Source organism: Fonsecaea pedrosoi, assembly GCF_000835455.1.
Source record: "Fonsecaea pedrosoi CBS 271.37 unplaced genomic scaffold supercont1.2, whole genome shotgun sequence".
Classification (NCBI taxonomy): domain Eukaryota; kingdom Fungi; phylum Ascomycota; class Eurotiomycetes; order Chaetothyriales; family Herpotrichiellaceae; genus Fonsecaea; species Fonsecaea pedrosoi.
In genome coordinates, this window is record NW_013550614.1 from 4682345 (window position 1) to 4704007 (window position 21663).

The window sequence follows — 21663 nt, forward strand, 5'->3', positions numbered from 1 at the left end:
TCTCCGTGGTCCCCTATCCTCAGGATCGCTTTTCTACCGCCTACACGCTTTGTTGTAGTCATTGAAATGGTGCTCTTGAGCACGAGCGTTTGCTTGGCCGTGGAAACGACAAATGTCTTTTCTGATTGCGATAAACAGAGCCAAGTCATTGATATAATGAGTGCTGGCACCGGAACACTCTGACGACAGGACCGAGATTGTTACTTGCGACGCCAACCCTGGAGATGTCGACCCTCCCACAGTGGCTGGGATATCACACAATGACGGCCCTCCCACATCCCAGAATCAGAGGTGGACTAGCTAAAACCCCTTCAACGTATTCTTCCGATACTTCCAATACTGGTTCAACCATGGAGAGGTTCTCTGAGGAATTCATCGAAGCAAAACCAACACAAGAGGCACAAGCTGTTCCTGTATTAGACGACTTTGACTCACCACCCAGAGACATCTTGGTTGATCCCGACTCCAATGGGGTCCGCCGACTGCGTCTTATAGAAGAAGCACGGCGAAACAGGTTACGGATGGAAGAAAAGCAGAGAGAAGCGCTGCATAACGCGAGAAAAGATGTCGAGATGAAGATGTCCACACCTCAAAAGACGACCAACTCCGAACAAGAACCGAAACCGATTAAAAGACGGAATCGTGGAGGACGGAACCGCGGTAGCCAAGGGAGAGACGTGATAACCGAGCAATTCGCCAATTCTCAAGCACAGCCAGAGTCTGCTGGCCCAAGTCGGCAACAAGTCGACTCACAAGGCCAGTCACTACAGGGGCTACTGCACTCGCCTGGAAGCGGCCTGAGCCTGCAAGACCCCTATGCCCCTCTGAGAGCTGGACCACAGAATGTGCCACTGAAGCCAGCTCTATTGCAGGCAAGAGCTTCAACTGGCGGAGTTAATGGTCGTCGATCTTCAAGGGCAGCTTCAGGTGAGCACACACAACACCCATCTTTCTCACCACGCACCTCATGGGCACCTCTTTCACCTTGGACGCCTCACGGTCCTGCGACAGGGTCCTCAAATATCATCACGCAAAGCGACGAGGACAGCCACAGGAGAGGACCACCGTACCTCGGGCCTACTCGAGCTGTCGAGGCAGAAAGTCTAAGACAAACACAGAATTCACGCAATGACCCGAGCTTACAAGAAGAGATAGCCTGGGAACGAGACACACTCTGGAGAATTCTGAGGCAGCAATTTGGCGTGGGCGATCTGCAAATTCGGGCAATATTGGAAAGCGAAAGGAACAGAGACAGGGTTATTGAGTGGGAATTTGTGTAGTTTTGGGTGTCATCTTGGTTTTGGACAACTCTGAAGCGGCTCTATTTTGGCATTGAATCACCCTTGAGCAGTCTAAAGATCCGTTGGGAATTGTCCATAGTGCATGTCTGATGCTAGCCGTTCATCCATATGCCTGTTCTGAACTACCCCATTGGCAAATGACCAAGTGTGCACTCAAGAGCGGACATTGATGGGCGTCCTATGTGTTCTCTGCGCGTTACTAGCCGTGCCATCCTCAATGATACTTTTTGTAGTCGAGGGGTGCCTGACCGCTCATCTCTCCTGACTATTTGATCCTGCCGTCCTTGACCATCTCTCTCATCACCCGTATGGTTTCCTCGACTGCCATCTTGGCCACTTTGGTCTCTTTCTGCCTCTTTTCTTCCAATGCTTTGACGTCGCCCTCACACTCGGGATGCAGCCACTCAAACGTGTAGGTCATGTAGAGATCCTCGCCCTCCGGCCCCGCACCTTGCGAGATGATGTTTTGGACCTTGGAGCCGTCAGGTTGGTGGAATTCGACCTTCATCGCCTCGTACGCGACACACGTCTCCTTCACCCTCCTGTTCCCGTCTCGAAACACAACCTCGCGCACCGTGACGGGTCGGCCTTGCTCATCTTTCGACTCGGAAATGACGTCTGTGGAGAGGAGGGCGCCACCGACGAAGTCCTGGCCCGCGCGGATCTTCAGCTCGAGACCTTGCCAGATCTGTGAGATAGTGAGTTTCGGTGAGGTGGATGGAGGGTTGATGGGTGCGGTGTAGGCGATATTGTTCGAGGGCGTCATGACTAGTGACTACTTGAGGGCCGAGGGTGATGATGCAATGAGGAGATGGACTGAGAGATTCTGGAGTGTTCTTGTCGTGGGAATAGGATAGTGTGAAGGTCAATTGTCAATCGTCGGTGTGTCTTATTATGCGGGGTGCAAGCAACATGTTTGGGGGCCGCTGCGGGCGTTGACCGCACAAGCTGCAAACAAGAACGAGCACATGTCCTGTCACCTGCTGTTCACGCATCCTTCGCCTGGTCATTCCACTGAATCTTCACAGAACCCATGCTCGAACGGGTCCGGATTCAATCATGTCCCTAGCCTTCATACCAAGAGGTATCTACCAGCCATTTTCCTAGACCTCGGTGCTCACCTGATCAATGCACACAGAATCGGACGACGACAGTTTCGGAGCTCATGCGCACTCCGAGGCAAAAGCAGAAAAAAGGAGGAATAATGACATCCCTTCACGTTATTATGGTTCGCTGAACAACTGGATCTTCATTTCTCGTTAGGCACTGTGGTCCTGTTGCTCTGGAATTGGCGAATCGCGAATCCGAGCCCTTCAGGCTGCTTTCAGGCCAGACGGTAGCTGTGCCAAAGCAGCCAGACTCTTCGCGGCTACCATCGGGCCAGTATATCCGCGGCATCCACAGAGCCAATCTCATGAAGCCACTCCGCCGTTGGTGCCCTTGCTGCCTGGAACTTCATGTCAGCACCTGGCACATCTTGCGCGAAAAAGTACGCTCGAGCCAATCACGCATCAGTATCCTACGTTAGTCAGGAACGCTTCAACAGGCAAGGGTTTCTGCCTGGGATGGCACTTCCGGAATGCTAAGGAGTCATGCATGGCACGTATTCGGTAAGGAACAGCCTCTGGGGCTTCTACAAGCACAAGTACATATATCGCCATGCCCCGCATTTTGGTGGAATGACACTGCCTTGTTTCTCTGATCTCGAGTTTGTTGTTCAAAGGCTGTATACCTCCGCACGATGACAAGCACAGCCATCATGGCGGACCTCCCGCTGATGGAGAAGCCAAAGAGAACTCGGAAAACACATCACAAGGTCAGAACTGGGTGCATAACGTGCAAAGTTCGGCGCAAGAAATGTGACGAGGAGAAACCGTTCTGCCGACGCTGCACAAGTACTGGCCGAAAATGCGACGGCTATGTCAGTCAAACTTCCGACCAACCTTCAACATCAGAGGAGTCATCACCCCTATATACCGAGGCCGACGCAAAGCGACAGAAGACGGGCACAGGCAAAGTTGCTATCCCGGCATTGAACAACTCGAAGACCCAATCCGCTCTAGACAAACTCTGGCGGCCGCCATCCAATGTCATGTTTGAGTCGGACAATGACTTCTTCTGTTTCGACTTCTTCCGGTCTCGGACGGGCCCCGAATTCGCCGCATATTTCGACAGCTCAGTCTGGCGAACATACATTGTGCGAGCATGTGTGCAACATCCCACAGTACTTGCAGCTGCAGCAGCAGTCGGAGCTGTCCACCGGAGATTCGAACTGGGAATTTCGCGCGAGGCATTTGAGTATTGCGACATTGCAGATAAACTGTACCAGAAGGCACTCCGAAAGTTGTCGGATGACATGGCTTCACATCCAAATGCCGCCGAAATTAACATGATTGTCATGAAACTCTTCAGCATTTTTGAAACATTCCAGGGCAATTACGATGCGGCGCAACTGCACATGACGAACGGTCTGAAGGGCGTCCTGAGTGGAAAGATGCGCACAACTTACAAGAATACGCAGTATCGTGCCGTTGAGGTGAACCATGACAGTCTGAGGCGCCTCTTCCTTAGACTGGAGCTTGAGTCCGTCCGCCTATTTGGAGGCGCGGCCAAGATCCTCAGCGAACCGGCCGAGTCGATGCCTGGTCCATATCTAAGTCCATTTTCTCCGACAGGGAGCGAAACTACCTCCTACCTTGACCCAAATCCTCTCTCCATCCCTCGCATATTCGACTCACTTTCGCAGGCCCGTGACATTCTCTTCACAGAAGCAAATTGGATATGGCACACATGGGGTCTTCTCGAACAGGGCTTGCTGACAGGCACGGGTTTCCAGCGTCACCAAACACACATCTCCCGTTTGTTGCAATGGAGTATGGCATATGCAGAATACAGCAAGAGCGGAAAATGCCGGAACAGCCCGCAGGATCGACACATGTCTCAGCTTCTCAAGGCGTATCGCGAGGCCGCATATCTCTTGTTGCTGACACAGATGGCCTTTCATTCCGCTGATACCGGTGAAGTGATCGTGCCGTTGTGTGACCCGCCAGAAACCTGTGACTGCCACAAGTCCTGTCGGAACTACGCCGAGCGCAAGGAAGCCTTGAACGCACACTTTGCGCGCTTGTTGGTCCTGAGCGAGAGTATTTTGAACCGCTCATCCTTCTTCGCGTATGATGAGCACTCGATGAGTGTCGACAGTGGAATCGGACCCCCAATCTACATAGGAACAACGGACTGTCGGTCTACCAAAGTCCGGTATCAAGTGACGTCCCTTCTCAACAAATCGGAGATCCAGTCACGCGTATGGGACACTTTGGGCGTCTACACCATCGCCGAAAAGCTGGCGAGCATCGAAGAACACGCGGTGGTCCAGTGCGGCGCTGTGGCGGAGGAATTGGAGCCGAAGTGGGTTGACATTACGTTCTTCCTGGACGAGAGGAAGGTACTGTTACGCTATTGCCACGCCGACCGAGAAGGGAGAGAGGGCAGGTTGCGAGGAACAGGATTGTGGACCGGCGAGGATCGGTGGCAAGAGAGCGGGAGCGGCGGTCTTGTCTGGACGCAGGAGTGGGTTACCTATTAACAAGCGAGGACCGATGTTTGCGATGCGCTTTAGCGAAGAGTATTCTCTAATTACACGGTAGAATCGGGCACTGGGGGTCCTAGCCACCACCACTCGAGACCTGAGATCCTGCCCCGATTTTGGAAACGAGGGATCCGGCCCCTTTATGATCAATGAAACGGCAATAGACTATTGCCCTTGTAGAATATATCATCGGAAAAAACCATGACATTTCTCTTCAGCATCCGTTTCTCCACCGACCAACTCGGGCTGGCGGGCTTTGAAGAAAATAAGACAAGGGAAGCAGGGAATGTACAAGTAACATAGAACATGTCTGTCCTTACGGTGAGACTCGATGGTATGGACAGCGATGTATTTACTTTCTCGAGCGTTCTGGCCTCTGGAGTTTATCCTGGCTGGGTGCTAACGAGGCAGCAACTTGATCTGATCTTTCCTTTCAGCCGCGGGTAGATGATGACACCCTCGCATGGGAGAGATCGGGACGTGGTTGTTCGGGTACAATTGAGTCGACGGGTAGACAGGTAGACAGGTAGAGAAGCAGGCAAGAAGGAAAAGCAGACGGGGATTCTTCGGTCAGCCAGCCTGGATCCTCTCTTTCTGGAACCCGGCAAAGATACTCGGGGCGTTTGTCTGTGTTGGCACGACACGGAAGAACACTTGTGGGCTCCGTGCCGAGGGACAAGAAGAGAACTCGTGAAGGCGCCGGTTGTGGACCGACATCTGGTGGAAAGTGTATGTGCATAGATAGCTAAGGGGCTTCTTGTAGTGTTCCTTGGCTTGTCCGCCGCACACAACCGTTCAGATGCGCTCAATGAGTTTTTGGCATGCTCCTCATCAGTACTGCTCATCCCGAACATAAAGACGACCACAGCACACTCAGCCTCGCCTGCTCCGCCTGAACGCAGGGAATGCCCCGGCAGAAGACCCATCTGTCCTGGCACTGCTGTCGACGTCCCGCGCCGTCTTCTCCCCCTGTCCCTCGGTGTTGTCGACTACCCCCCCTCGCCCAGCCTCGGTCATTTGACTGTGCCTGACCGCCCTGCGCCTCCCGGTACAACAGCAGACGCCGCAACAGGTGCCCAGCTGCATGAGGAACCCAATCAGATTGAGACCCGTGGCAATCCACATGAACGCGAGCATCGGCTTGCCCAGGTGCGCGTGGATGTTCAAGTCGGCGGCGCCCGAGAACTTGTCTTGGAAAATGAGGAACATGATCGTGGCGATCAGCGTGGCCACGGCGGTGAAGAGCAACGCCGCCAGGGTCAGGATCGAGATGGGCAGCTGCCGCAGGAATATCCTTTTCGCCTTATGTCGCCACCGGGGCCGCTGGGAGAAGCCTAGCGGAGAGACGAAGATGCAGAGAAACGTCAGGCACGTCCCGACCAGGAAGCATGAGAACATCCAGAAGGACGCGAGGCGGACGAGGTCGAGCACGTCGATGACCTCGCTGGGCAGCGTGATGGACGCCCCCGCCAGGAGTTCGTCCAGGATGATCTCCACGGGGTTGAACCAGTACAGCGTCTTGGTCGGGGAGCAGTACGTGATTCCCTCGCCATTGTATCCCTCACAGAAATTCCACAGGCCGACTTGGTAGAAGTCGTGCAGCCCGATGGATTGGGCTATGCTGTTGATGAAGATGGCGTTGGGGACCGAGGCCGGGATGATGTTTGCCAGGTCGATCTTGAGGAAGTAGGTCGACCGAATGACGGCCTTGTCGTTGATGTTTCCTATCTCCACCAAGATGAGGAAGACTGTGGCAAGAAGATAGATTATCGCCGCGAATGTGCGGAGGGCTGTCGGTTTGGACTTTGTGTAGCCATATGGGACCTCGTCGGATGGGCGGTCTCGGTTGACGGGCTTCTCAGATTTGGTGCGTCTGAAGAAGGCCATGCTGGTGCTGAAATGTCTGGGAAGCCAATCTAGACGGGCCTCCTCATCGAAAGGTACAGATCATCATGGGACGGATTAATTGATAGAGAGGAGTAGGGAAGTGGTGTGTTGGGCTACGACATCTGGAAAGATGTGTGCCAAGATTCTCAGCCGCGTAGGTTTCAAGGACCTGTGGCAGGGATCGAGTGTGAGAGCGGTGCACTCGTAATAATTGACCGTGGCTTGGACGCAGAGAACTCAAGAGGTGGATTTCCCAATGGGACGTTCTGGCGGCCAGGAACGATGAATGACATCACGAACATCAATGATGATCCCAGCCTTGTCTTGCACTAAGGCCCACTAGCCTGACGTATCACTTCCAAACATGGTAAGGTCGAGTGGGGCCTAGGGCTGCAATCGGCAACCGGGCGACAACCTTGTTTCCGCATCGCAAAATTATGTCAAAATGCCACCGCGACGAAATGAGGGCGCCGCCAATAAACAGCCACCACGTCTTTTTGGGCCGAGTGAATCAAATCAAAACACTGCTCAATGGGAGTCGAGAACTGACACTGTAGCTATCCAAGGGATGTTGCTGGGTAACTAGCCTGGCCGTCCTGTTGGGTGCCAACACCATCGGGCAATGGGGTTTCAGGGGCTTACGAGTATTTCTCCGAACCAAGCACCCGAGCAACGCGCGTCATCGAATAGTATTGGATGATGGCAACTCATGGCCTAGGTATTTAGTGTGTGGTTCCTGACAATCACGTGAAGTTTTTATCCCGTCGCTGTCTGTTCAGACGACATGCCGTCTCCGCCTATTGCCAAGTCCATTGTTTCTCGAAAAAATGTTCTACAACGCTTCTGCCTCTTAGATGCTGTGTCCATCACCGGGCTCAGCTTAAAGCGGTATCAGACATGCGGCTGATAACATCCCTTACCCTTGCCGGCCTTGTGCTTCAAGCGTTTTCGCAGTCCGATAGTGAGAGCGGAACGACCGAGACGACAGACACACCCACCGCAACCGGCGCCGATTATGCCACCAGCGGCACCACCTACGCCGACGAGTCGAGCACGTTAACCATCACGGCAACCACCGACTATGCCACTGTGACAGACCTGTCGAGTCTTTTCGCAACGTCAAACGGCACCACAACCTCATCCGGTACAGAGTCCGGCAATGCGACGACGACTTCGACATCATCCTCGGCCACCGAAACTGTGTTGGTAGGCAGTTCGAGGACAACGAGTACCTTGAACGGGACGGCGACTACGAACCAAACAGCCTCGAGCACATCGTCTACCGTACCGCCCACAAACACCGTCCCGTGTAATGGACACCCGTCATTCTGCAACCGCAAGTTCAGCAACATCACCTACGTGGCGGCCCATAACAGCCCCTTTATCCGTCCGGGGAATCTTGCCTCGAATCAAATGCTGGATGTGGAGACTCAGCTCAACGACGGGATCCGCATGTGTACGTTTTTGTCCGTTTCCATTGTCTCTCCGTGTGGCCAGTATGAAGCTAATGGCTGGATTGCTATTGCAGTACAATTCCAAGCACATCTCGAGGACGGGACCATGTACCTCTGCCACACGTCCTGCGAGCTTCTCAACGCCGGCACACTGCAGGACTACCTCGGCACCGTGACCAAGTGGCTGCGCAAGCACCCCTACGACGTCATCACCATCCTCATGGGGAACTACGACGTCGTCGCGCCGCAGAATTTCACCGCGCCGGTGGTCAACTCGGGGTTGATCGACTTCGTCTACACGCCTCCGACACAGCCCATGCCGCTGGACTCGTGGCCGACGCTCGCCGAGATGATCTTCCGGAACCAGCGCGCGGTAGTCATGCTGGACTACGAGGCCAACCAGACCGCGATCCCCTGGCTGCTCGACGAGTTCTCGCAGATGTGGGAGACGCCCTTTTCGCCGACGGACCGCAACTTCCCGTGCACGCCGCAGCGGCCGCCGGACCAGGCGCGCAACGTGCGCGAGAACCGCATGTACATGGCGAACCACAACCTGAACCTGGACGTCAACGTCGCGGGGATCAGCATCGACGTGCCCTTCTTCACAATGCTGAACGAGACCAACGCCGACGCCGGGTTCGGCTCGTCCGGCCGCACCGTCCTCAACTGCACCGCCCTGTGGGACCGCCCGCCCAACTTCCTGCTGGTCGATTACTACAACATTGGCAATTTCAACGGCAGTGTCTTCCAGGTCGCCGCGGACGCCAACAACGTGACCTATGACCGGGACAGTTGCTGCGGTACGGCGGGGACTACTAGCGCAGGTGTGAGGCTTGCCGGTGATCTGAGGCGCTCTCTTTTGATGGTGGTGGTGGTCGTCGGTATCTCTTCGCTTATGGTATTGTAAGGTTAGGATATAATTATGCGTGGGCGGCGGGTCATGGTTACAATGATATTCTATAGGAGTGGGAGAGCCAAGGGCTAGATTAGATTCCGGATCGGAGATCTGTCCGCCGGACAGCGCCATTTTTGTTTACATACACGATTAGAACGAGACGTTTCAGGGCCACGAGCTCAGAAGGCAGCGCCGTCGTATTTGTGAATACAACTCGATCGCGAACAGACCCGAAGTCAAGGCTTGCTGGCGGTTTGTGCTGCCATCCCCGGGTAAAACGAACGTCATGCGAGCGATTACCTATGTGGAAGTCGACTACGAATACAGATCGAACGGAACGACGGCCACTCTATTGAAGGTACTTCTGACTATTGTAGTCTCAAATTCTCTCCCCAGCCCAATCTTCCAGTTCCTTTCGTCATTCAATCTCGATCATACTGACCTTGGCGCGTGGAGGCAGCGTAATGTTCCCGCCCATCATACCCTCTACGTACGCATACGAGACAAATTGAAACAGGCCGCTGGTCTGCTTCTCGAGAAGGTACGGTCGGTATGCGCCCCCGAGAATGGCCACATGATGTCCAGGTTTTGCAGCGCCGGGAGAGCAGCGACCGATATATCCTGAATTGGTGACAAACAAGTCCTTTCCTCCCTGAATAGAGGACATGATCCCGGCAATAATGCTCTCAAAGGACTTCCGACACGACTCCTCGGATGCGGTTAATTGCATCGCTGCCACCACCCAGATGTCGTACGCCTTAGGAGCCTTGATAATTCCATCTATCGTGAAGCTGCCACATGCTGAACAAGCGGCTGCAAACCACCAGGACAGAAAAAGTTGAAGCCCAGGATTTCTGCCCCTATTGAACTGGAAGGAACTATGGCATAAGGCATCCCACAATGCCTCAATGTTGAGTCTTTGGTGATCTCCAGGTCGCTCTCCTAAAACAAGAAATTCAGACAGTGTTTTCAACACACAACTGGGCACTCGATTAAGCTTGGTCAGAATAGAGAAGACGTCTCCCAGCCTTGATAGTTGGACACTCTGTGGCTCACTCAGGTGTCTCCAGCTATTAGGTGTTTGACCTTCACCAAAATAGTCGGTTCGATAGACGCCAAAGAGGTCGAGTCCCAAGCGCGTAAATATCGAAAGAATATTTTCTGCTGCTCCTCCCAACACTGTACCATCGAGGTTGACCTTGGTGACAAAGCAGACGGTATCGAGCAAGTGTACGTTGACCCTCAGTCGACGTCCAACTGTCGTACAATGGCCTGGAACGTCTGTTACTGACTCTCTGGTCATATGCAGGAAAGCATAATGATCGTTTTGAACCGACCAGTCTGGAACCCAAGTAGGTAGTGCCTTGTAACGTTTCCTTCGAGGAGAGCAATTACGACCCCAAAGGTACAGATCTTGTCGTTGGGATATCATGCGCTTTGCCGCGTCTAAGAAAACCTCCTCGACGTCCTTTTCGTAGTCTGGTATAATGCCATGATGGGTCGTGATCATGCCTAGTGCAGCGTAGATGTAATCTCGGTGATCAGTTGCTTTGGAGAATGCGAACCTGGCCACTGCGGTCGAAAGGTCTTTGCCCATCTCAGAAACACGAAAGCTCTCCCTTGCTTCTCCGACCGTGCAAATGCCTGCGGCTATCCCATCCATTGCGTCATGTTGTCTTGATAGATGAAACAAGAGAAGCTCCCATCCGTTAAATGCACTATGGAATATCTCCCAGGAGAGTGAAAAACCGCCACAGTATACCAGTGCAAGGCTGGCAAGTGCTACCTCTTGCATAATCCAGGCACGTGAGAAGAAAACATTGAAAAACAGACCTTCCACGGCTTCCCAGATAGAAGCGTTGTCGAATTCGAATGTTTGGGACCCCTTTTGTCCCCATCTCCTCGGCAACGAGTCCCGGCGGTTGATGATGTCTTTGGGAGTACAAATATCTGCAGAGGCCCAACTAGGTGTCTGGTTAATGTTAAAAACGGACGCATCGTCCAGGTGACATCTGTGATGGATGACCAAGTGTTTGTATTCTTCTGGGCTCGGTCGTCTATCAATTCGTCCAGCCCGTTGTTCCCACAACATGGCAAGGAGTTTCAATTTGTCAAACGCCTCCTCTGTGAGCCTCTGAGATGGACCAAGCCAGAGGAGAACTTGTCGGGCCCGTCCGTAGATCTGCGGCATCAAGGGGATCTGCCTGGCTTTTTCCGGTTTGTCTTTCTGATTTATGCACAGAGCGTCGGCCCAGAGAGTGCGAGCCTTGGCCACGTCCCGAAAGGCTTTCAATGCGGCATACAGATTAGCCTTGATTTCGACGGGCTGACCTTCACAGAAGATGGTCGCATTTCCAGGAAGTCCTTCCCAGACGTACGAGATACATTCATACGATGGACAGGATTCCAATGAAACAGGCTGCAGTCGGCAACGGACAGGATCGTCGGCTGTACCTGGCTCGAGTTCGAGGAGCCTGATGTTGCATCCATTTTCCAGTTTTGCTTTTTCGTACATGGTCGGAAAGAGAGCTCCTAGTAACACAGGCAGGGATTATGACAAGGTGATAGTGGAGGAGGAATTGGCTTTATTTTCTAATCGTGAGGATAAAAGGGCCTTCTGCTCATTTTGTTCTTGACGCAGGAAATAGGCAACCACACTATCGAGTGGAAGGAGCATTGTCCCCGCGGCGGGTTCGAGCAACCGGCAGCCATGACTGCTAAGGCATTGGACGAGGCGGGACTCTGAACGTACCATGGAGGTCGAGCACTTATGTGGCTATCCTTGATTGGACGGCACAGGCGAATGTGGCTGAGTTCGAAGTTAACCTTGCAATCAACCTGCAGACCTCTTGGGCTATGTCGTGTCTCGATTTCAAGTTTTCCACGACCTGCAGAAGTATGATCCCAGCACAATCAGGGGAAGACGCTGCTTGTTGATGGACATTTAACAAGCCCCTGTGTGGAAGTATTCTTGGAGGCAAGCTACTCGTCCACGGGGAGATGTGCATGTTGCGGGTGTAAGGCTCTACCAGAACGACAAGGCTGTGGCTCCTTATTGGTACCAACCTGGGCGTTGCGGGGTTCATGGTGGATCTGCCTATGATGTACGGGCTTTTGGGCAACCAAACATCACACCGCTATTTCCATTCTCGATGCATCGGTGATCCTCCATCACTCTTGAAGCTGGCCTACTCGAGGCAACGGCCTGACCGGGGTTCCATCTGCGTAACAAGCTCTCAACGTGGAGACGGTCGCTTCCCCGCCGAAGCTGAACTTTGTCGAAGATGAGGCTGGCCCTGCAGGTGGGCCTGGACGTGTGCTTGCATCGTGAAGGCCTCTTCTTAGCCTTGGTGTATACCTGCATCCGGAACTAGCGGACACATATCTACCATTGAGTAAGTGCCGCGCTACAGCGAACTAGGGGTGACCAAGTTGTGCAAGAGACGATGATTTAAGAGACGGACCCTCTGCCCGTGAAAATGAGGTAAGAAAGCTATTACACTCTATCAAGCAGACCTCCTTCTCTATAGGCAGACGTCTCCAAAGACTATATCTACTGCCGACACTGGAAAAACTCTTCATCCAGAAGCTATCTGTGGTAAATTGCTGATCTTCAATCCAGCACAGACCAACAACGAACCCTCCTTCAGAGATCGACTGATACTCTAATCCTTGAACAGATCCCACAGCTTCCTCTTCCACGACCTCGAATCATACGAGGCTTTCGACGCTGGCGCAATCCATTCCCGACGGTCCGAAAAGTCGACTTCGTGTAGACGAACCCTATGAACGATCAGTCAAATCAATCATTCCTCTCGTAGGTATGGGTATAGGTATCAATGAGTAGAGAAACATACCAGTGTGTCTTGTAATACAGCTTGAACCCGAAGAACAGGATGAAAAACGTCGGGATGGTGATGTAGCACGCAATAAACGATCGCCAGTTAAAGGGGTGCTTGAAGACCGTGTACCCCTGGATGAAGAGGAGGAAGATGTTGAACGCAAAGTTGAGCCGGTAGATCCAGATGCTCCCAAAGGCCCTGTACGGGAATGTTTTCACGTCGATGCCTTGTTTCTTGGCCGCGGCCCGGATCTGCAGGTGCGTGAAGATAATGGCCGCCCAGGCGATGTAGGCCGCCGTGCCGCCCACGCTGGTCATGTACGAGAAGACTTGGCCGGCAGTGAGTTTTCTGTTCATCAGGCATAGGAAGCCCCAGAGGTTGGAGGTCAGGATGGCCACCCAGGGTACTGTCAAAGTGTCAGTGTCCCCCTTTTTCAATGGGGATGTCCTCTCTTACCTCCACGCGATGTCGTCTTTGCAAAGATCTTGGGTGCCCTTCCGGTCAAGGCGAGAGAATAGACCGTGCGTGATTGCACGTACACCACTCCATTGGCGGCGGAGACAAACGCCACGGTAATCAGAGCATTGACAAAGTGGCCGGAAGTCTTCCACCCTGCTTTAGTAAAGCCGATTGTAAAGGGTGACGATGCAACCACGGAATCTGCGTTCAAAAGGTCGGGGGAGTCGGAGGGACATATAAGTCCCTGGAAGAAGGGCATGCCGATGTAGACGACCAAGATACGGTATACCACAGAGTTGATGGCCTGAGCCAACATTAGCCAACTTGAATACCTGGATGTAATGTTTGTTTGTGTATATTCGTACCCTTGGAACATCTTTCTTGGGATTTCTGGACTCGCCACCAGCCAGAGAAATGATTTCCGTGCCAACGTAGTAAGCTGCCGCGAGGACGAAGACCTGTCCAAACCCGTCGATTCCATGGATAATTGGACCTTACAGGGTTAGTTCACCAATACCCGACAGAGATGCTTGTAGACCTTACCCGTTGGCTTCGTCCAGTATCTGAATCCGATGTACCCACCGCCGAATCCACCGACATTGGCCACGATGGAGAGGAGGAAGAGGATGATGAGGGAGATGAACTTGAACATGCCAAAGTAATACTCCAGCTCGCCGTACACGTTGACGCCAAGGAGTGTGATGACGGAGAAGACTCCCCAGAAAATGAGGGCCCAGCCGTAAGAAGGGAATGTCGTCTCGGGCACCCAGTAACGGAGGATCAGGATGGCAGAGTTCCAGTCTTGACAATGTTAACAGGTGAACATGTCTTGATGTTGGGGGACTAAAGACATACCTGCAGCGAGGAAGACACTCCACATGAGATAGTACAGCCATGACATGGCGAAACTCAGCGCTGGATCCACGAAACGACCGGCATGCTGGTAACGTGTTAGTTCTTTCGATTTGGGGGAGAGGGCTGGAGCATAATGGTACCTCGACGAAGCCTCCATGGATGGGAAACAAGGTGGTCATCTCGCCAACGCTTTGCATCAATATCCACACGGAGATACCTGCGTAAGATCAGTATACTGTGCCACTGGTACGCGGCTTGAAGTATTGGGGAGAGTGTCTTGACATACCAACAATGATGAATCCAAGAAGCGCACCCAGCGGACCAGACAAGTATATGGCGTAGCCCAAGCCGTAGAATGTGCCTGGTCCGATGATGCTGCCGAGGGCAATGATCACGAAATGTCGACCCTTGAGACCTCGTCGGAGCCCATCGTCGAGGACATCGCCGGAAACATCTCGCCTGGTGTCAGGGTTGTCTGGTACGTCGTCGGTGACTTCTAACGCAGTAACTGTCTTTTCTGGCCCTACTACATATGTAGCAGTGCCGTGGTCGATGCTGGAACTACTGGAATCCCTGCCGAAAGACATGTTGGAGTGTTCTGCAAGGCTGTGCCGGTAAGACTCTCTTTTTTTTTCTCTTTCAGCCCTGAAGAATATCTTTATAGGACAGCTCTGAGACGAAATGGGGCATTTCTGAGCAGGCTCAGTCTCGCCACTCACAGTAACTTAACTTAGTGAGTATTTCCCACGTTGCTACAGACCACCTTATTCGCACAGGCGTATCAAAGAGAGTTCTTTTCAACGGGCCAGAATCATGCTCGCGATCCAGAGGGCATCTTGCACCATCAGACCTATTCCGGTGGCTACCGTGGACAAGTCGGTTCCGAGTTATTGGGTGTGATATTCGGCCCCTTGCAGAAACGAGACGTTGGGGGAACGTTGCAGATCCGGCCATGTGTGCGAGTTGAGTTGGAATGATGAAGCTGCTGCTAGTCCAAGTCGCGCAATTTTCGCCTCTCTGGTGCGATATATCATATCACGCGGTTTACGGCCGTCCATGAGGCTAGGAGAGTGGGAGCTCCACATCGTTGAGGACCAGCTCGAGACCAGATTGCATACCAGTTAGTATATACATAGGTACATGGTACAAGCAGGAGACAGCAAGGACGTGAAACGCCTACCAGGTGTTTATACACATAATTGAAGACATGATCCAGAATGACCGACTACATGAGCATATGTCCCGTGGTCTCTTACCATCTTCCCCCCCACGAGATTGGACGGAATCCATTACACATCCACGTGGAGGTGGAGGAAACTTTCCAAGACCCGGGAAATAACTTCAAGCAATGAACCCCCCCATTATCTTTTCCGCTTGAAGCTTTTGAGCCAAGCGATGGCATGATCTTGACTATATTAACACCATGTCTCCCCTTGGGCCAACCAAAGGACACGATAACGTAATACGAAACCAATTTTCTCGCCTCGGTTGTAGATTTTTGTGAGAAGGGATGAATGGTCTGAGCGGCGTCTTTTTGCATTTCATCTCGTAAAGACATTCTTTTTGGAGAGAATGGTACATACACTGACTGCGCGGAGATACTTCGTTGTACGAGGTTACAAGTATGAAAGTCTCAATAGTGAACGTGGTTGTGTGGGTACCTGACGAGGCTCTATTATTTTCTTGTATTATTATTCTTTTGACGGACTTGTCCGATTTGTCGCGTGGATTGCTTGTTGGATGTCCGTGTACCGAGTACTTGGTACTGTATGTAGATCCCATTGTCCTCCTTTTGGGATTTGGGATTTCTCATAGACTGGGTTTAACTCGCGAGAAGAATTCAAGTTGGCGCGGTTTTGTTTGTTCGTTATACCTCCAACCTATCCGAACTCACGAGGTATTCTTGCTCATTGAGTCACTCTCTCACCATCTCTGATACCTACTTACTCGGTACCCATGGCCACCACCACCGCCACCCACGAACCAACCCCCGTCAGCGAGGAAGAGGACGTGCACAAATTCGCCCAGGTGATTGCCGCGGGCTTCGCCAACGACGCCCTGAATCGCTACCTCTTCTTGGGCCGCGATTCACGGCCGGACCACCCCAAACTGGCGGATTTCAACAACCGCGTCCAGCACTGGTTGCCACTCATCAAAGCTCGCTTCGAGAACGGAGGCATCCTTCTGCATACTTTTGATTGGGCCGGCGTGGCGCTGTGGTAAGTGGGAGAATCCAAAAAAATACGCTCCACCTACTGCTGTACCTAGCTTCTTCTTCTTTGGGAGGAAAAGGGGGGGGGGACCTAGGCGAAGAAAGATATTTGTTACATATTCTTTTTTTTTTTTTTTTTGCTTCGTTTTGCCTCTCGCTCTTCCTCCCCCCAAGGGTTGCTGGCTAGGTCGCTAACCTCACGGTCCACCGGGACCGGCTCATGACTCACAGGCTTCCTCCAGGGATCGAAAAGCCCGTGCCGAGCTCTTCGGCGGCCATCTCAGAAGGGGCCGCAGAGTACCGGCGCAAGTACGACGCGCTCAAGGCGAAACATCTCGGCGATCGACCCCACTGGTACCTCAACCTCATTGCCCGGTCACCGGAGAGGCTAGAAAAAGGTACGACCATGCGAACTGTTTACTCAACAGAGGGTGGTGTCTTGTCCCCCATTGGGCCACGGCAAGACTTGTTTTGAGTTTTGATGAAAAGTACTTAGCTAACGTTTGTCTCTGCTCGGCCCCCCTTCATCCCAAAGGGTGGGGGAGAGCGTCTTTGTACATTCCTTTACATTACAGGCGCTATTCGGAACCTAGTGGATCCCTTCCTCAAGAAAGCTCGCGAGCAAAATCTCCCTGTCTGGCTGGAGGCGACTAATCAGCACGCAAGAGACGTCTATACCCATCTGGGATTCAAGACTGTCGAGCTGGTGAGGATTGGCGAGGGAGTCGTCGACGCCGAGGGGTGGGCGCGGCCAGATGGTGAGGGTGTCTTGACGTACGGTATGGTTGCTGGGCTCTAGTTGGCAGGGTAGATTAGTGGTGTGTGTCTCTGGGGAGTATTAGATCGATAGAAAAATAACTGTGAACGAGAAGAACAAACAATCTGTCAAAATCATACTTCTTAAAGAACAATGTTGAAGCTTCTGTCCACACACCCACATTCGATGTCCTCAAGGCGGACTGGCTACATCATCCGTCTAGAGCCTGGACAACCTGAGCCCAATCCTCGTTGCCGTACGCTCCAGGCACTCTATGTCCGTCAAAGAGACTCGCCATGACCACCCGGTCTCCCTGCTCACCCTCCCAGGGCTGTCGACCGTGCTGGGCAATGATGTTGTCGTAGACGAGAACATCGCCTCGCTCCCACTTGTGCAGCACGCGGATCTCGTCGGTGATCTTGGCCAGATGGGCGACGTACTTTTCTGGAATTGGCGTGCCGTCGCCATATAGCTGCTCTGCCGCGCTCTTGCGGCCCTTGTCGGCGTTGTGCTGGATGTTCTTGTAATACGCCGCGAGGCCCGTGAAGAGCGTGGGCAGATTTGTCTCTGGCTGGGTGCGGATGGCGGGCAGACGGTGGGTCAAGATGATGCTCCCGTCGTCGGTCCACTCCCACGTCGTGTGCTTGCCCCGACCGTAGCGCGCGATCTGGGCCTCGATCTTGGCTCGCTTGGTCGCCTCGTCGTCGCCATCCTGGATCTCCTTGCCAAATGCCTGCTTCAGCGTCGACCCGCCCTCGTACTGCGTGTCGACCTTGTACGTGACCCTGCTGAGGATGCCCTTCTCGGCGAGCTCCGCGACAAACTCGGGGATCTCCTGCTGTGCGCGATAGAACAGTTCCAGAGACGACGAGATGGGTGTTTCACCGCCCTTTTCTGGGACGCGGTGGCCGTAGAAGAAGATGTATTCCGGGGCGTGCGGGACTTGGGGAGACTCGTTGTGGTTGTAGATCAGCACGTCCTTGGGCGCTTCGTTGGCCGGGGCCACGTTCGGCGCCAGTACCGGTCTGTTGACCACGATGCCGATGATCTCGTGCGGTTGGTAGCCGAATGCATGGGCGAATTTGCTAAAGTCCTGGGCATTGTGGATGGGCAGGCCGCGGAAAAGAAGGGTTCCATGGCGGGCAAGGGCCTCGGTCAGGATGCCGCCTTGTGCTTGGAGCGACTTTATCGTGTTGACGACGGTGTCCAGATCAACGTCGGCGCCATCGCGAACAGATGGTTTCAATGCCAATGGGATGACAGTGTCCGCAGGATGAGGCTGTCCGAGGATACGCTGGTTGGTGGAGGGCAGATCAAAAGGTTCAAAGGTGATGGGCAAAGACGATAGCGGAGTGCCATCGAGTTTGGATGGATGCGCTCCGAAGGGCTGGATTGTGGTAGCCATGGCTCTTTTTTTAGTTGGAGGAACAGAGTCGCAAATGAAGAGTCAATAAGGATGCCGACTTGCTGCTTGTCGAGTATGTGAACTACTCTCAGCAATATAATACTCGATACAAGAGGAAAGCGACACACCTTCTGGTCTTCAAGTACTAAAGTGGCCTTCTCCGCCTTGGGAGAAGTACAGAAATACTAGTGTAGTGGGTAAAACGTGGCGTCATCCGTTCTAAGGATCACGAAAGCGACTGGGCACGTCCTTGTACCAGGTCCACGGTAAACGCTATTATGTCGCCTTTATATCTCTATAGTGGAGTCTCAAGCCATCAGTGCCGCCCAAACGGTCTCCATCTACCAGGGTCAACGGGGTGGGTTCGGTTGCGCAAGGGTGTACCACGAGGACGACAAAGGTGAACCAGCAAACCTGGTATCCGATCTTTCCAAGTACTCCACTGGGTCTCATAGTGCGAGAATGAAGGTGGTTAGTACGAGGGAAATTTGAGAGAATACGGAAACCTGTGTACGAAGACTGCATTGTGATGGCCCGAGTCCGTGTCTGAGTCGACAAAACAGCACAGGTGATGGCCCCAGGCAGTAACAGCCATAAAATATTTGTCATATTGGTTTCCTGCCTTCTTGAAGTTAACTGTCAGCTGCTTGTTTCCATACATACCCTATCTGCCGAATTGCTGTCATCGCCTCTCCCGACTATCCGCTGGTCTAGTGATACCAACATAACAGAGCACTCTTCCTCTACCACCTGTTGCTGGCCACCTGTGATCTTCTCATTGAAACAGGAACAGCCTTCCACACTTTGGTCGGCTGTCCCTGGCGATACCAATGGACTGCTGAGCGAGGCACTTTATGCTCGGGCCCTCCGGCGATTTACGGCAAGGCATTCGAAGAACGCAGAGTTGCTGCCGCGCAGCTAGTCACCCTCCTTCAAGGACTTCCTTCAGCCTCTGCCGTGCTTTCTCTCGGTGAATACTCTCATGTACTTGGCTGGCTCGGATCCTCCGTCGCTGAACATGCTTGCAAAGGAATCGATTCCCGCCTTGACACCAAAGCTCAGACTTGTCTCTTCCCACAGTGTGACCAGTCTCTTCTGCGCCCTCATAGCTTCCGGTCCATTCGAGGCAACGAGTTCCACTGCCTTGTCGACTTCCCGCTGGAGCATCTCGGCATTGTCGTAACTGGCGTCAATCAACCCCCACTTCTCCATCTCCTCTGCATTGTAGATTTTTGCGAGGTACACCAGTTCCTTTGTCCTCTGCCAGCCAACAATGTTCGCCAGGAGCCTCGCCTCGATCACCGACGGGATTCCGTATTTCGTCTCCGGCATACTGAAGGACGACTCGTGCGTCGCGTATCGAAAGTCACACGCCGCCGCCAGCTCCAGCGCCCCGCCAAAGCACAGTCCGTGGATCTGCGCAATGGTAACCACTGGCAAATCCCTGGCGGCCTGACACGCCCCATGCAGACGCGAGATAAAGTCTTTGGCGTCGTTGTAGTTGTTGATGTGAGCCATTTCAAAGATGTTGGCGCCGGAACTGAATGCGGCCACTTTGCTCTCTGATATGGCGCCCTTGAGGACGACGCAGCTCAAGTTGGGCTCACGAGCGAGTGATCGTAGTGTCGCCGTGAGCTTGCCAATCAGCGTGCTGTTGAGACTGTTTAGCCGTGCGGCATTGGAGATTGTCACGGTGGCGACGGTCCGTCCATCCCCGCTCGGCGAGGGAGTGACAGAGCAGAGGATGTCGCCGCTGCTGGTCTTGTCACTGCCTGAGACTGTCTCGCTTTGTTGACGGATAGCGGTTACATGGAGCATTCGCAGGGGCTGTTGTCGACCTAGTATCCTCGCCGCGGGTTGTGCAGCGAGGCGAAGATAACCTGGGCTTCGCTTGTGAGAACTGCTCAGCCCACACTGTTGGTTGGATATTGGTCTTGTGAGGCGTAGTACGCTTCGAAGATGGATTGAGCATCGCCCGCTCAGTGAATTGGCTGTGGCCATCATAGCTAACTTCCCCGTCTGATCGAATCTTGTCTTGTCTTGTTCTGCCACCAATATTGTCGTTGCTGTCTAAATCCTCCAAAGGGTTCCCTAGACTTGCCACTGTCTTCCAACCGTTCCCCTCGGAATATGCTGCTATTGTTTCAAGTGGTCCAGAATTGATCGGTTGGAGACGACAAAAGGACTTTGTTCTTTCCCCCCAGATTTTTGATTTCCCCAGATTCCTCCGCCCAACGCCGAAATCCGAGCCGCACAAGCGCCGTCAAATCGCCGAGGAGAAATCATATCGAATTACAGGAATGGGGATATAGAGATATTGGAATGGAATAACACAAAGTATATCGCCTCTCTGTCAGTCAGCAACATCTACATGTCAGGATGGTCGTCGCCTCCTCGGAGGAGGCTCCTCCAGTCTCGCCGATACAGGATCCACTGCCCTCACCGTTACCTTCAGAAAAGTCAGGTTATTATTTCTACATCGGATCACCCAGACACCAAGACACTAGCAAGTTTCAGAGTCTGACTTTGGGTTCTGGTTTGATGAACGCTCGTACTCGTAATTAAAATGTCAACGGTCGACAGAGCCAAGAAGAACAAGAAGACACAAAATTCGGTTTCTAGCGGCGATCATATCATCCTCTGGTCCCCTGTCGCCATATTTGTGGATCTCCATTGACGATCATTTATTTTTTTTTTTTGTCTGTTCGACCATTGGCCGGCTAGAACTCGCATCTATCTAGCCGATATGGGGGTCATTCCACTGCTTTGTCGAGATAACACAAATGGGTCCTGTTACTTGTAGCTTGACATCCTGTGGTGCTGCATCAAGACCTCCAAGACCCTTGCGTGATCGACCCCAGCAATGGCGAGTATAGGTCTCCCCACTCATTCCTGTTGTTGTCGACAGGTATATTGAAGGTAAGTCTACCTAGGTTCAGGCGGCATAAATGTGGCTTTTGTTCTCGAAATAGAGAATACGAGATCTCAAGGCTCCAGAACTGCTATT

The 21663-nt window shown here is 52.9% G+C and overlaps 10 protein-coding genes across 10 annotated transcripts; 4 read left to right on the forward strand and 6 right to left on the reverse strand.

Moving 5' to 3' along the window:
- Nucleotides 1-350: 350 nt before the first annotated feature.
- Z517_03671 (uncharacterized protein) lies at nt 351-1280 on the forward strand (the record flags this gene model as incomplete). Its single annotated transcript, XM_013432775.1, has 2 exons — nt 351-927; nt 1012-1280. 2 exons carry the CDS (start codon nt 351-353, stop codon nt 1278-1280), a joined length of 846 nt encoding a protein of 281 aa, XP_013288229.1.
- A 286-nt stretch (nt 1281-1566) lies between these two features.
- Nucleotides 1567-2067, reverse strand: Z517_03672 (uncharacterized protein; the record flags this gene model as incomplete). The annotated part of the gene is made up of 1 exon (XM_013432776.1): nt 1567-2067. One exon carries the CDS (start codon nt 2065-2067, stop codon nt 1567-1569), a length of 501 nt encoding a protein of 166 aa, XP_013288230.1.
- Nucleotides 2068-3060: 993 nt separating this feature from the next.
- Nucleotides 3061-4887, forward strand: Z517_03673 (uncharacterized protein; the record flags this gene model as incomplete). The annotated part of the gene is made up of 1 exon (XM_013432777.1): nt 3061-4887. The coding sequence occupies one exon, from the start codon at nt 3061-3063 to the stop codon at nt 4885-4887; it is 1827 nt and encodes a 608-aa protein (XP_013288231.1).
- Nucleotides 4888-5763: 876 nt separating this feature from the next.
- Nucleotides 5764-6777, reverse strand: Z517_03674 (uncharacterized protein; the record flags this gene model as incomplete). The annotated part of the gene is made up of 1 exon (XM_013432778.1): nt 5764-6777. One exon carries the CDS (start codon nt 6775-6777, stop codon nt 5764-5766), a length of 1014 nt encoding a protein of 337 aa, XP_013288232.1.
- Nucleotides 6778-7674: 897 nt separating this feature from the next.
- Nucleotides 7675-9138, forward strand: Z517_03675 (uncharacterized protein; the record flags this gene model as incomplete). The annotated part of the gene is made up of 2 exons (XM_013432779.1): nt 7675-8233; nt 8306-9138. 2 exons carry the CDS (start codon nt 7675-7677, stop codon nt 9136-9138), a joined length of 1392 nt encoding a protein of 463 aa, XP_013288233.1.
- Nucleotides 9139-9544: 406 nt separating this feature from the next.
- On the reverse strand, nt 9545-11641 carry Z517_03676 (uncharacterized protein; the record flags this gene model as incomplete). Its single annotated transcript, XM_013432780.1, has 1 exon — nt 9545-11641. One exon carries the CDS (start codon nt 11639-11641, stop codon nt 9545-9547), a length of 2097 nt encoding a protein of 698 aa, XP_013288234.1.
- Nucleotides 11642-12791: 1150 nt separating this feature from the next.
- Nucleotides 12792-14869, reverse strand: Z517_03677 (uncharacterized protein; the record flags this gene model as incomplete). The annotated part of the gene is made up of 8 exons (XM_013432781.1): nt 12792-12909; nt 12984-13374; nt 13425-13731; nt 13793-13920; nt 13971-14228; nt 14283-14367; nt 14423-14499; nt 14569-14869. The coding sequence occupies 8 exons, from the start codon at nt 14867-14869 to the stop codon at nt 12792-12794; spliced, it is 1665 nt and encodes a 554-aa protein (XP_013288235.1).
- Nucleotides 14870-16238: 1369 nt separating this feature from the next.
- Nucleotides 16239-17293, forward strand: Z517_03678 (uncharacterized protein; the record flags this gene model as incomplete). Its single annotated transcript, XM_013432782.1, has 3 exons — nt 16239-16501; nt 16726-16892; nt 17070-17293. The coding sequence occupies 3 exons, from the start codon at nt 16239-16241 to the stop codon at nt 17291-17293; spliced, it is 654 nt and encodes a 217-aa protein (XP_013288236.1).
- Nucleotides 17294-17462: 169 nt separating this feature from the next.
- Nucleotides 17463-18656, reverse strand: Z517_03679 (uncharacterized protein; the record flags this gene model as incomplete). The annotated part of the gene is made up of 1 exon (XM_013432783.1): nt 17463-18656. One exon carries the CDS (start codon nt 18654-18656, stop codon nt 17463-17465), a length of 1194 nt encoding a protein of 397 aa, XP_013288237.1.
- Nucleotides 18657-19601: 945 nt separating this feature from the next.
- Z517_03680 (uncharacterized protein) lies at nt 19602-20657 on the reverse strand (the record flags this gene model as incomplete). Its single annotated transcript, XM_013432784.1, has 1 exon — nt 19602-20657. One exon carries the CDS (start codon nt 20655-20657, stop codon nt 19602-19604), a length of 1056 nt encoding a protein of 351 aa, XP_013288238.1.
- Between the last annotated feature and the right edge of the window lie 1006 nt (nt 20658-21663).